Source organism: Bombus vosnesenskii, unplaced genomic scaffold (assembly GCF_011952255.1).
Source record: "Bombus vosnesenskii isolate JDL3184/JDL3185 unplaced genomic scaffold, Bvos_JDL3184-5_v1.1 scf7180000013334, whole genome shotgun sequence".
Classification (NCBI taxonomy): domain Eukaryota; kingdom Metazoa; phylum Arthropoda; class Insecta; order Hymenoptera; family Apidae; genus Bombus; species Bombus vosnesenskii.
Genome location: NW_022882972.1, coordinates 130,575 through 144,508, shown reverse-complemented (window position 1 = coordinate 144,508; position 13,934 = coordinate 130,575). Strand labels below are relative to the sequence as shown.

The window sequence follows — 13,934 nt, the reverse complement described above, 5'->3', positions numbered from 1 at the left end:
ATTAGATAACCATGGAGTTTTGGCTGCCTACGCGAGGGGTATTTTCTTTCTCGTTGCTTTTCATATAGTATAATTTTGTATCATATATCCTTTTTATATATATTTTTCGAAAAATTGGCTTCTGAAGAGAACCGAAAGGGGATTAACGGTAGCCTGACCGAACGAGGATATGCAATAGAGATCGTGGACGCGCGATGGTTCCCCAAAATTCGTTCTAATTCGTCCTAATTTTGTTTGTTAACATCGCGGGAAAGCTGCGGACGATTACGTGGACCGGTCCACGGTATAAATATCCGGCGAGTCGTCCGGTTCGTCGCACAGAATCGAAACGTAACTCGTTTTGGCTGACTAAAAGACACACAGCGTTCCTCTTGATCGATCCTGACCGATCCACGTCAGCCAACCTAATCTATTTAATTACTTACTAATAACAAACACTGGCTCTCCGTGACTTCTGTACGTATATGTATGTCTAGTGCATACATGTATATGTATGTGTGTGTATACATAAGCTTATTCGAAGGTTTTGTACGGTGAGCTGTACGGTTTCTCACTCTTGCGGGGAGGAAAAAGAAAAGGATAATTGATCTCGTCTGATCGCGTTTTTCCTCCCTGTGTGCTATGTAGTTAAAATTCTTTTTTTCCTATTCGAATATGCTCGAACTTTTGCAAGTAACGCAACTGGATCGTTTGGTAAAAAAGTCTCTGAATAGAAACATACTTGTGGTTCGCTTAGTATTCGCCCGTGTGTGTTATGATATTCTTACTCATCGTATCGTTTCCCGTTTTTTTCCCCCGTTCGATCTGTCGGTGCAAGAATGTACAAGAATGAATAAAAAAGAAAGGGAAAATAAAAACGTCGCGTGCCTCCTCGTTCAGTCCGCGGTTTTTACATATACATAATGATAATAATAATTAGAATAATAATAAAAAATAATATTAATTATTAAAATTGTTATAATAAAAATAATATTAATAATAATAATAATGATAAGAATAATTATTATAATATATATAGGATTTTTCTAAATATATATATATATGTGTATATATATATATATATATATATATGTTTCTATATACACAAGGTAGACCTAATGAATTTATTATACCGCGCGTTAAATGTTTCATTTAGATCCCCATAACGTGTCGAGCTCCTCGAGAAACATCACATAGATTACGTCAGAGACCAACAAACGTTCTAAGATCGACTTAGAGTCCCGAATCTCCCATAGACAGCCTAACCATTTTACGAACCTTCTTCTTATTAAATCGTACATATATTCATACGTCGGGTATTTCCTTTGCTTTTCCTCCAATTATTTTATATGTCGTTACCCGATGTTTAACACGCGCGACAAGTGCAAACAATTAACTGCTATAAACCTCTCCCCGCTCTCCCTCCTCCATTCCTATTCGAATTGTTCCATTCACAAACTCTTTCCAAAATTCTTTTTCCCCATTCTCGCTCTTTGCACACGTGTTTCTCTCTCTCTCTCTCCCTCTCACTCTATTCTCGTTTCATCGCTTTCCTCTTTCTACAAACCGATCAAAATTGGCAGCCTATATATATATACATATACACACACACATATATATATATATATGTATGTATATATATGTATATATGTATATGAACGGTCGTTTTTCGCTCGATATATCCCTTAACGCAACTTACAGCGTCCGATAATAAAAAGTACTAAGTGGTAGAGATGTAGCTTTATCATAATCCATAGAATTAGCAGCAGCTTGTCCATCTTATCAGCTAGGGGTGAATATCGTCTTAGCAGCGATAGATTGTTCAGCGGTAATAAAAATGTAGAAAGTAAAACGTGGATAGTCGCTAAGAACGATTTAAAAAGTTCCTCTCCGTTTTCTTATCTTCCTCTTTTTTTCTCCTTCTTCTCCTCCTTTTTTTCCATTTTCACGTCTCTTAAACCTAAGCGTTTCTTTTTTCTTCGTGTAGGGTGATTCTCGACGTGGCGTGAAGTTTCATTATCTCCGCGAGTTTCCGCTTTGCCTATTTCTTCTCATCTCCCTCTCCTATGAGCTTAAGAAATATGCTTCGTCGTACAAATGTCATGTGTGTGTGTGTGTGTGTGTTTGTTTGTTTTGTGATTCCTTTCTTTCAGTCGGTACCGCGACGCCACGACGTCGCATCGATTCTTTCAAAAGATATTAAAGAAAGAAAGAAAAAAAAGAAAGAAGAAAAGAAAAAGTAAAAAGAAATGGCTCTCACACTTTCTCACTCACGCTCGTTCTCGTTCACTCTTACATACTTTCGCATTTTTATACGTAAACACACAGATACAGACATTCTTTCCTCTATCATTATACCCTTGTTTCCGCAAGAAATTAAAACAGAAGAGTTTCCTCCGCATTCTTTCTCGTGTTCATCCACCCTCTCTCGTATTCCTCTTACTTCACGTGATAGCGTGATATATGTATGTATATCTATCTATCTATTATATATATATATATATATATATGTATATATATATAAAGTCTCTACGTGTACAATCTTATGTATAGTCTTCGCCAAGTCTCTTGATCACGCGTTTTCGCGCGTTCTATCTCATCGCCCGCCGCTAGCGGGAACGAGCGGAAACCCCCTATATTTCTCCGCTCTCTATCAACCCCTATTATCTTGGTTTCTTTTTTTTCTTTTCTTTGTTAACCCCTCGTTTCGCTTAGGTCGCTTAGGTTTTCCCTGTCTGTCTGAGGTATTCTATTCTGCGAGATGCGTGTACAATTAATAAAAATAGTAGCTAATCGCTCGGTAATTAAAATAGCGGTATCAATAGATTGGTAGGCGGCGTTGAAAAGAGAAAAATCCCAGAAAAATCGGCAAGCTATTCCGCTTTCTAGAAAGTTTCTTCGACTAATTGTCTCCCCTCGAGTCTCTCCCCTTTGAAGATTCATTCTACTCCTCAAAATATGATACACGGAACAGGCGTACGACACAACGTTTCTGCCAGAGGAAGAAAATCTAAAAATTCCTCTTTCCGATCGCGTTCTCCCCGCTGCAATCTCAACCGTCCTACTATGCAGTTCGACTCGATCTCTTTTATTCGATTCAGCTTCTTTCGAACCGCTTGATTCGTTCGACTCGACGAACCTAATTCTGTAGGAAAATGATTACGAGGGTGTAAAACGTACCCGTGCCAGTTCGAGGATTATCTTTTCACCACCACCTCCAAGCCCTGCGCCGTCTCGAGACGACCAGTGGCATCCTGGAAAAATAAACTTTCGCGCGCGGTTTCTGTTCGGGTTGTTCCGTTCGGTTTCGCGAGCTACTTTGTCGCTGCCCGTGGGCGAAACGAAGGGTCAAAGGGAAGCTCGACGACGATGTTGACGACGACGGCGATGATGACGTTCCCGTTAGCGTAGCGAGGCCGTCCCGACGTCCGTCGATCGCGGCCATGATCCAACATTTCGTGGATAAGGCGGCAGTAGAAAGGCGGTTCTTCTCATCGTACGCCGTTTCACTTGGGCACGCGATAGTAGCGCAACACCAGGTAGCCCAGGGTGCGGAATATCACTAGGAACGCCAGGAGGACGGCCGTGTTCGCCCATAGTGGAAGACCGGAACCCCTGGCGCCGCCCTGGCTTTCTAAAATCGCAGACACCGGTATAGTCGTCGAGTTCCTGCACTCTTGGAACTTGCTCGGCTGCGAGCATCTGCAAATCAAAGGATGGATCGTGGTTGATTAGTTTGGTCTCGTTCTCCGTTTGATTTAGGCATTTTTTTTTTTTTTTTTTGAAATTGTGGATTGGCTTCTTTTTTATTTCTTTTGAGTTTTCTTTCTTTTCTCTCTTTTTTTTTTTTTCATTGAGTGTTCAATATTACACGCGCCTTTCAAGGTTACCGTGATCACGATGAGAACGATCAGTAGCACAGAGCCTACCTATAATAGGTCGTATAAACGAATATCTTTCAGAAAATCTAGAGCTTTTGTGCCGGAGTCTTGCTTTTGTAGCATGTTGAGCGTATTATGTACGTAGTTGAGTCATGCTGTGGATCAGTTTGTGCGTTTATACGTGGAACATTGAAACGTGAAAAATTGTGTCGAATATATATAATTTGGAAAAATACACAGAGTATGTAAAATAAGGTACTCGTTGCAATATTTAATTTTTATTTTATTACATTTATGGGTGTAAAACTATATAGAACGAATATAATGTACAGAGATATATAAAATAGCCAGAGTACTGAAACTATGATAGATAAGATGATCTTTTATTTAATATTCTGTTCTATCTCTTTAGTCGTGTTCATAAAAATAAAATAAATTTGCATGAAGTTATAATATTAATTTTTTATTTAATATCTCTCTTCGATATAAATTACTCATCTTCAGAATTTCATTTTCCCTCCCCTCAATTTCATCTTGATACTGGAATTTTGTAAACATCGAAGAGAACAATTTGGATTTGATTAATGCGTTGCCACGCATCGTTGAACCAAATATGACATCGATTCCAAGAATCTAGCGTTCACCATAGCGTGAGCTCTAAAGCGGTTAGACGTGATCGTTGAATGATGCATCGTATCGCGTCGCAGTAGAGGTTCATTTATCATTTATACGCGATGTTCCTCTAAATTCGTGAGTGACAGAATCTAAACGGACGAATTTTAAAAATCAATTGTCCCACAAACGAACCTTCAAACGCAAAAAAAAAAAATATTCTTTCGCCGATTCCACTTGTTTAAAAAAATAATACAAATCGCGTGTATCCGTAAATTACAGTTTCGTCCGAAAGAACAAAAATTTGCTCCATAATTTGTACGTGTTTATTCGAGAAAAATCGGCTCGTGTAAATTCGTAAATTGCAGAATTTGACTGAACGAATTTTTGAAATCGAGCATCCTATAAATAGAGCCTCAGTCAACAGAAGAAACATATTCTATAATTTCTATTTATTTTTCCAAGGAGGATCAGCTCGTGTAGACAATGAACTTACGAATTTTTAAAGTCAATTATCTTAAACATATAAAGCTTCACACGAAAGAAAAGATCCATAATTTTTACTTATTTTCTAAAGAAAAATCTTGTAAATTCGTATCTATTGACTATGTCGTACTCTTCATAGACTTTGAAATTGTTACTTACGTGATCGGCTCACCGACGCCGAATTCCAGAATCTGCATGTTTTGATAGGCATAGTGCACCATGCTCGCGTATCTGGCCCATGCCAGCCATGGCGGAACCGCCGTCGCCAAATAACCGCCAAGCAATTGTGTGGCGAGCGTGTAAAGCGCGGACGCAGTTATACTAACTTGGAGGTCCAGACAACATGCACCAACGAAGAATCCCACGCTCTGAAATCAGAAAACACAGTGGCGTTTCGAATTATTAAAATATAATTCGTAATAGTAACTATAATAAACAAACCATCTATGGCGAATATTCTTTCAGAAAGACACGATTAGCTGGAAAAATCTAAAAACACACTGTACCAATCTATGAAATCTTTCGTAGCTTAAAAGTATAATTTTGACGCAACTTTGCAACTCGATGAAGTGGAAGGTCAGGTTTGTAGGAATTGTACAAAGAATTCGATGAACTTGCCTTTGGCAAACTAGAGAATGTAACTTTGGACGAAAGTGAAACATGAGATTTCTACGCGCAGATCTAAAAATGTACTTTTAAAATCGAACTAGAGAAGACTAGATTTACAATTAAGAACGTAACAAAGCAGAATGATTTTTCACATATTTTAATAAATGCAGAAATTATTTTCTTTTATTTTCTCTTTTTATCTTTCAATTCTGAGACGTCCTCGGTTACTCATTTTAATTTCTTCCTGATCACTTTCTAACATTAAAGTAGAAATTTCTAGAAAATTTGCAAACTTCATTAAATACGTTATATCATTAAATTGATTAAATATGTAGATATCTTGCAACAAGAATTTTATTACAAACGCGAAAATCTCTATACAAAATCTTAGAATAATAAATCAATGACAGTTTAATCGATGAGTGAAGGAACGCGATAAACTGTCGTTTAAGCGATGGTCGATTAGCAATTGAACTTATAGAAATCGAGTTGATCGCGACATTACACACCGGCATGTTGTGAAACGCGCGAGTTACTCATTTCCGTCAATAGGTAGGTGGTTTTGAAAGTAAATCGCGGCCGCCTTTCATGCTACGATGACTTAGTACGTTGACCGTAGGTGGACAGTGTCGAGGGCTGGTCGTACGAAGGGAGAGGAAGAGGAGAGGCGGAAAAAAAGGAAACCGCGAAATTCTTGCTGTTTATATTTCTTGTGACTAAAGAAATTTGCCATGATTGCGACAGCATGCTGTCGTTACTCGCACTGTGGTTTTGTCATTGATGCTGCGTCCATTATTTAACGTTACCACGTTCTTTAAATCATTTTCCAATTTTATTTTCTATTTTTCATCGAGCGAATCTTTAAATTTCAGAGAAATATTTAAACTATCGTTTTCGCGCGATTTTTTTCTTTTATTTCTAAATTTTTCTAAATCTAAATTCTAAATAATAAATCTAAATTCTAAATCTAATTCCAAAATTTTCTAAATTTTTTGCTGAAAGTTAAACGTTTCTTTTTTCGCTTATCGAGAAAGGCACAAGTATCTAAAGATTAAAGTAGAATTGAAAGATTGACGTCTGTAATGTGAAATTTCGTATCTGTATGAGAATTGAAATTTCGTTTCTTTACGAGAAATAAAATTTCAGTCGACTTCAATTTCTCTTCTTCGGTTTATGGTGTGCGATTACGGGTTCGTGATTTAATCGTTCGCATAATTTTGAAGATAAAATTATTCCATGATATCGATAAATGAAACTAAAATAAGTGAGAATGAAAGAAATAAACGAATATTATTAGTCGATAATAGCGTTAATAATAAAAGTGTAAAAATGGAGAAGGTTTGAAATTCGATTTTTAGCTATTAATTTACATTTGAACGACACAGTTGTACATATAGTATCTTCTTTGCAAATTTCTAGTACGCTGCCATTAAATATTCACAAATTATCTCAACATGCATACAACTCGCTTCTGCCCCATTTTCAAGTAAACCAATGTAATCAATTCCATTGAAACGCGTATACAAACATTCGTGTTTCAATTTCATTGTTTGAATCCTATTGAATCAACCTCGTTTCTCTTGAATGAAAAAATAAACCATGTAAATTCGCCTGTAGATACACGATCAACGCGAGCCAAACGCTATTACGTTAAACTTCAAATAAAAAGACGTAGATATCCTTGGATCGTATCTTGCTAATCGAGATTTAATGTTTCTCGAATGTCTCACGGGTAAGCTTCTGACTAATAGAAGATATACGAGAAAATTGTTTGTTTCGCCAATCTTACGAATAGACTACGCATTTTTATTCAAATTCATACTCTTGAGAATATAATTAAAAAATGGATAGAAAATTGCTTTCCCACCAAGTATTATATAAACTACTATATTTTTGCATATTTCGTATATTTTGTACAAGAGATTTCCAAAGGTCCCATTTAGATCCTATTTAACTTTATTAATGACACAGTTAGGCTAATCCCCAGCATAGCTGGTGTTTGCCATTCGCCGACGATCTTGAAATCTTTAAAAACACTTTGCCGATGATTGTATCCTATAGCAAATCGATCTTCGCCACTTTTTCATGCAAAATCAACGGAGTGTGGCTAAATTTTACTAAATTCCATTTAACAAGGTCATCTAGACGACTATGCGCGATTGTGTAAGAGTATAAACTCGACAACGTGGCTCTGTCTCAAGTATCAGAGATTCGTGAGTTAAGCGTCCGCTATTCATCGCTTAAAAAGAAAATATTAATATTAGGATTTATAAAGCGCTGTGCTTGAAATTTCAGTCCTCCCCTCGCTATCAAGCTGTTACATTGCTCGCTTGTTAGACCGTGGTTGGGGTATGCATCGGCAATTTGGTCGCCAAATCAAGCTAAACACGTACGATTAATAGAGAGGATACAGCATAACTCGCTAAGATACGTGACCTTTAAGTCGGGTCATGGAATGGCTTTTGCGGATCATAATTACAATCAGATCATGAGTCAGCTTAGCCTTGAACCGCTTGAACCCCCAAGGACTTTAGCGGATCTGCTTTTCCTATTCAAGCCGGTTAACGGTATTATCACGACTTGTTGGCCACGGCTTCTTCAGTTGATTCATTTTTACGCTCTTATGAGACCATTTAGATCTTCGGCAACTTTTTCTCACGCATCGCTGTACATCTGGTCTTTTCTAATTTTTGATCCGCTAAACCGCACATATGTACTGCTTTGCATATTTTCCTATGCGACGTTAATTCCTTTAGAAATTCTGTTGCCAATCATCTGCAAGTCTTTAGGATACAGCTCCTTTGCCTGCGGTTCTTGCAGTTTACACTCACTGCAATATTTATGTACACTAACGAGACTTGTCTCAGTTTATTCAATAAATATATAGAATTAGTAGAGCTCTCTATTTCCGCTTAGACTGCTATTCAAGCTACAAGATGTAAGAATAGTCATAAAATGCACGCTGAATCAGAAGCAGAAGACACAAGCTTCCTCGTAAACAAAAACACATACGTAATAAATAAATCATAAAAATAATCGACTCTGTTAGCTATACGTACAATAAGTACTGAACTCGTTAATACGTACAATCCTTATAATCCAAATTAATATCTATCTATGTAAACCTGTATCTCAAATTGCTCATATCATCCTGTATCTTCTTTCTAATATATATACAGGGTGATTGGTAACTGGTGGTACAAGCGGAAAGGGGATGATTCTACGCGAAAAAAGAAGTCGAAAATATATAATAAAAATTTTTTTTTTTTAATTTTTCCATCGAGACAACGATCTACAGTGAGATCCGTTATAACGAGACGCGATAAGGTGCACGCGTACCGAGCGAAAATTCAGAGTCGATTTTCTCGAAAACAAAGCCTCGAACGAACAATTTTTATTCTATATTTTCGACTTCTTTTTTCGCGTAGAATCGCCCCCTTTCCGCTTGTACCACCAGTTACCAACCACCCTGTATATATATTAGAAAGAAGATACAGGATGATATGAGCAACTCCCAACCACCCTGTATATATATATTATAAATATTTGTTCATATTACGCGCGTTCTGTGTAATTTTCCACTTTGGAATTTCCTACAAACGCGACAAAGTCCGCAGTCCGCTTATGAGTAAACTTTCCGACTGAGAGAAAATGAGCGAGAAAGATGAAAAAGGATCCTACCTGCGCGACGACGGTGTTGAGTAAGAGGAACGCCAGCAGGGTGACGAAAACTGCCGGATTGTGGAAGCCCAACATCGGGTAACTAATGATATGGTAGACCGCGGGCAACGTAATCGTAAGCGGCAGCTCGCCGACCATCTTCGCCAAGTAATAGGCCGAGAGCCGATACGATCCTGACAGTCGCTCCTTGTTGATCACCTCGCGTTCTGGAGGAACTGAAACAGAATTTCATTCGCCATTTATTCACGTGTATCTGCATACAGTGTTTCGATAATTACGATACAAATTGTCACACATTGCGTGCTTCGTTCTGGATAGAACAGAATTTGGAAATTTGTTTAGCGCACGCCAACTCGGTTAATTCCGTACTGGGTATGAACGAACAATTAGCAGGAGATTGTCCTGCATGCGAGAGTAAGTGAAAAACGTGGAATAAAATTGTTCCAATTGGGGCCCTGTTTTCGAGAGTATAGAGTTTCAACATGTTCAATCAAGAATCAGTCTGATACGTGCAGACCTATCTAAACAAAGTTTCAAATTTAATTTCCTCGCGAACGAAACGTTCCACGAAGAAGCTTTGCTCGGGAAATTTACTAACAAATTTTTACTGTACGGTTTCGACGTATTTGGAATGAGAATTTATTTGAAGTGGGAAAGTATTCCTATATCAATCCCACGTGGAATACGTCGTAAGGAGTTATAAATACTAGAATCGTTTGTTTTAGTTGTAAGAACCCTTACAAGAGAGAAGTATAATCGTAATTTAACTAATTCGGTATACTATTATTGTTTCTTTATTTTCCTTTTAAATCTGTAAAGACCATAAACGCTACAGCTCCAAGTTCAAGTTCCCGCAATTAGCAGAATCCTAACAACTCACAAACAACGTTTTATACAATTGAAACATAGCAGAGAATTCCTTTTCAGAGTAACAAACCGTTAACAACAGATATACAACGTGGCGACGGAATCCAAACGAGAAATTCTCGTGAACAAAGGATAGTAAATGATAAAATGGAAAAGTTAGTAGTTCCGTGATTATTTTAGGAGGCGCACAACTTTATCATAGAGCCAGCAGCGATGTCTAGTCGCACGAGTTTGCCATTTTACAGTCATCGTCCCTCATCCTCGAGTAGAAAGTGAAATGGCTACAAGCAGACGATGAAAGCAAACTCGAAAAAGGGATGCTGGCTCGCAGCGAGCTGTAAAACCGATTTTAGCATCCTCTTTGATTCCCTCTCCATTCGAACCTCTTCCATCTCTTGGCTATTCAGCTTCCTTTCTCGTTTCTTACTCTTTTCTACGCCTCTTATGCTTTAGTATGTATACCCTTACTATAATCACGAGCTTCTGGCTGCAAAGTCGAAATTCTGTGCCTTCAACTTACTTAGTCTTTGCCTTTTGGTGCAAAATTTTGGCATTCCTGAAGAAACGAGTTTCTTTGACGATGGATTGGCCTCTTTCTTTTCGTTAAATATAAAGTAGAAAGAGCGGCTTCTACAATATTCTTTCATTTGAAGAAAATCTCTTGTAAGTTTGGTCCTTTTTGTAGATATCTTGGACTATTTACGTAGAATTTAGTATTTCTCATGTTTCCTTTCTTTCTGAGCTTTTGCGAGGATAGCATAGTTTTTCGTATGTTTTTCTTACATTTTTCATTGTACTTTATAACTTAACTCTCCTAGAATCATTTCTTCTTTCTGAGAAAAATTGTTTTCTATTGACCACTGTAATAGAAATACATTTCTCTTCTTTTGGTGGTTTTAATATTTATTTTTTGGTTAAACGATAACTTATTAAATAAGTATCTTAGCCATTCATGTCGTACTAGCTATACAAATTTCTGTGGAAGCTCTGACACCAAAAGTACCAAAGTTTCTCTCCAGTCTTTTTAGTTTTGCACTCTGTACATTCGAAACGACCATTGAACATTGGTCTCTCCTCGCTATGAACACGAGAAAACACTCGACTTCCCTCCAGATCAGATAGATACCAATGCGGACGACAATATTCAACGATAAAAGAACTTTAGCAAACTTGCCTTCGGACAATTTTGACTTAACCACGTTTTCTAGTATTGTTCAGCGATATCTGTCCAATATTTTCTACTTCCATTTACTGTAGATTTTCCAACGTAGAAGGGTCATGTCGCTTTTGCGAATCCTCAACTGCGATGGAACTTTTTGGCAGAAAAATAAAAATGTGCAACGAATCGAATAAATTGAAGGACTGATAATAACAATGATCCTGGTCAATCCTTGTCTCTTTTGTAGAGCAATGAAAAGTACTTCGGTATAATATATATTCATATTTATATGTATTATCTGAACCTCTGTTCACCAGATACAAATTTGTCTGAAAAGAATATCCATTCTACATGTCCCATTTGAAATTTTACATGCAATTATCTCCCTATTGTTATTCAATATTATCGTTGTCAATATATCTGTTATCATTATTGTTGATACTGTTGTTATCATTGTAGTTTTGCACTATTTGTTATTAAAAAAATATTTCAAACAGAACTTACATTATTTCGACTATAATAATAAATGACCTCGAACAACTTTGGAAGATCACCATATTATAGGTTGATAAATTTGTTACACGACTACCTAAGCGAAAACATATAGTTCCATTGAAAAAGAAAGAGCAAGGGTCGTCTTAAAATATCAAAGGCCCACCTAGACAAGATTCGTAACCATTACGAGATATTCCCCTCGGAATAAGACAAATTCTGCTTGAAAAATATGTTTCAATCGCATACTTGAAACGGGACATCGGTATAAATTCACTTCTACAGAACATTTCATTCTTACAACAGATAAATGTTAATGATCTACGCAAAAGTCAGAATAAAAGTTTAAGTGCTCTAAGATTAAGTGACTCATCCCAAAGTTTTGTGATAACGATTAGCCGGCAATTAGCTAACGATAAGGATGAAGTGTTCCAACAGCTGATTATTTAACCCTCATCCGTCCCTCGTGTCAAGTTTGACACACTTTTCCCGCCAAAGATTATAATATTCGGCCATTTATAGAACAATTTGTCCGGAACCTTTTCAATCCAATTCTCTTTCTATATTCTTTGCGACGAATATGCGAAGGAATGCCGATAAAATAATCTTCAAAATTAATTAATTACCTCTCCGTTTCACGCACTTTTTCACCATTGTGTCGAATCGACACCGAGGGACTCGCGTAAAGGCGCGATTTCGAGGGACGGTCCAGGGTTAAGGAATTGAAAGCTTCAACAAAGACAGAGAGTTTCGTTACGACCATCACGGTTTCTTCTAGTAGAAAATTTCTATGCCGTTTCAAAGACAGGCTGACCGTCTGAAATTCGTCACGGCCGTTTCGAGCTTTGGTACCGGGTACGACAAAAGGGTCTCAATTGCCGTGCCGGATGATAAGTGGGTCACGGCACGACCTACATACTAACGTCTTGATTGACCGTTCCTCTGGTCCTTTGCAATTCTTTGCAATAAAAAAAAACGTGCGTTCGACTGAATGGCCGATTCAGAGCGTCACGTCGTCGCCGCTCAATTAACCAATCTACCTCATATCTGAGACTCTCCGCGTTGTTGCGCAACTGCCTCCACTTGTCCATCACCACCTGAGAACTTTCCATCGTCGAGCTTCGATCGTCGTGTTACTTCTCCTTCCTTTCGTAAATGTTCAGGAACGTTTTTCGACTAGTTGATTGGATGGCAGGAAATTTCCAAGAGAAAACTCTTGGGGATAGGCAAGGGAGAAATTAAGGAGTTGTTGACAGACTTGGGTCGAAACTTCTGCAAGTATTTGTAGAGAAGTTCGAGTTGGTTAGTAGGTTCTAACGTGTAGTGAAAATTAAAGAGTTCGTAAGACGTGGTAGAATTAGTTGATAAGTTGTAGTACTTGCTTTTTTGTCTGCCAGCAATTAGAAAATTCAATTCGACGCTCGAGTGTTCTTTCTCTGCAAATTTTTCTCCTATTACTTATCTGAAGCTTGTACTTCAAATGGCTTGGATTTTTCCAATTAATTTATCGCCAGTTTGCTTATTTATACATTGTAAGAACGTTGGTATCTGTTGGCCAGAAACTCGAAGAAATTAGGAGTTTTTGCTGCTTGAAAAATCTGTAGGAATTATACATGCACAGACTGTGTAGATAAACAAATAAGGTGAGAATGAGTAAACGTACGAACAAACTGAGGATACAAGTAGACAAATCGAAGATACAAAGGACAATGAGAATATAAACAACAAATGTCGTATATTGGAAATTTACAACGATACTAGGTATAATTGCTGAATAATCTGTAAATACTTTCTGCTGTAAAATAAAAATCGCGCGAATATTTCGTATTTTCCGATGAGTTATACTTCTTCGTTAAATTGGATTAAATTTCTTAAAACCGTGGTGCGCTAAATTGCTAAAATTGGACAAGTAAATATAGAAGGAGAATGAAAGACTTACAACTGGAGAGTGCACCAAAGTGCGCGAAGAGCATCCAGTACGTGGTGCTGAAGAACATCCAGCCTTGGATATCATGAAGTGCCGCTTCTGTTCTGGGAAGCCCTAGCCACAACAGTCCAGCGAGTAAGCCGAGAGCTATCGTTTGCAGCCAATTCAGACGAGACAGCATTCGTGGCCGTGCCTCTTGAAAGTTTCTTTCTGATAATACCTGAAATCATCAATCATAATC

General features: G+C 37.6%; 1 protein-coding gene across 4 annotated transcripts in view; it reads right to left on the bottom strand.

The window, feature by feature from the left end:
• Positions 1–1,658: 1,658 nt before the first annotated feature.
• Positions 1,659–13,934, bottom strand: part of LOC117235878 (ABC transporter G family member 22) — a 135,870-nt gene continuing 123,594 nt past the window's right edge. For all 4 annotated transcript variants that reach the window (XM_033498332.1, XM_033498330.1, XM_033498329.1 and 1 more), the window contains 4 exons: positions 13,706–13,913; positions 9,249–9,463; positions 5,118–5,326; positions 1,659–3,681 (listed from right to left, as the gene is read on the bottom strand). In XM_033498332.1, the coding sequence (XP_033354223.1) occupies positions 3,486–3,681; positions 5,118–5,326; positions 9,249–9,463; positions 13,706–13,913 (828 nt within the window). In that variant the 3' untranslated portion in view covers positions 1,659–3,485. The remainder of the gene's footprint in view (positions 3,682–5,117; positions 5,327–9,248; positions 9,464–13,705; positions 13,914–13,934) is intronic.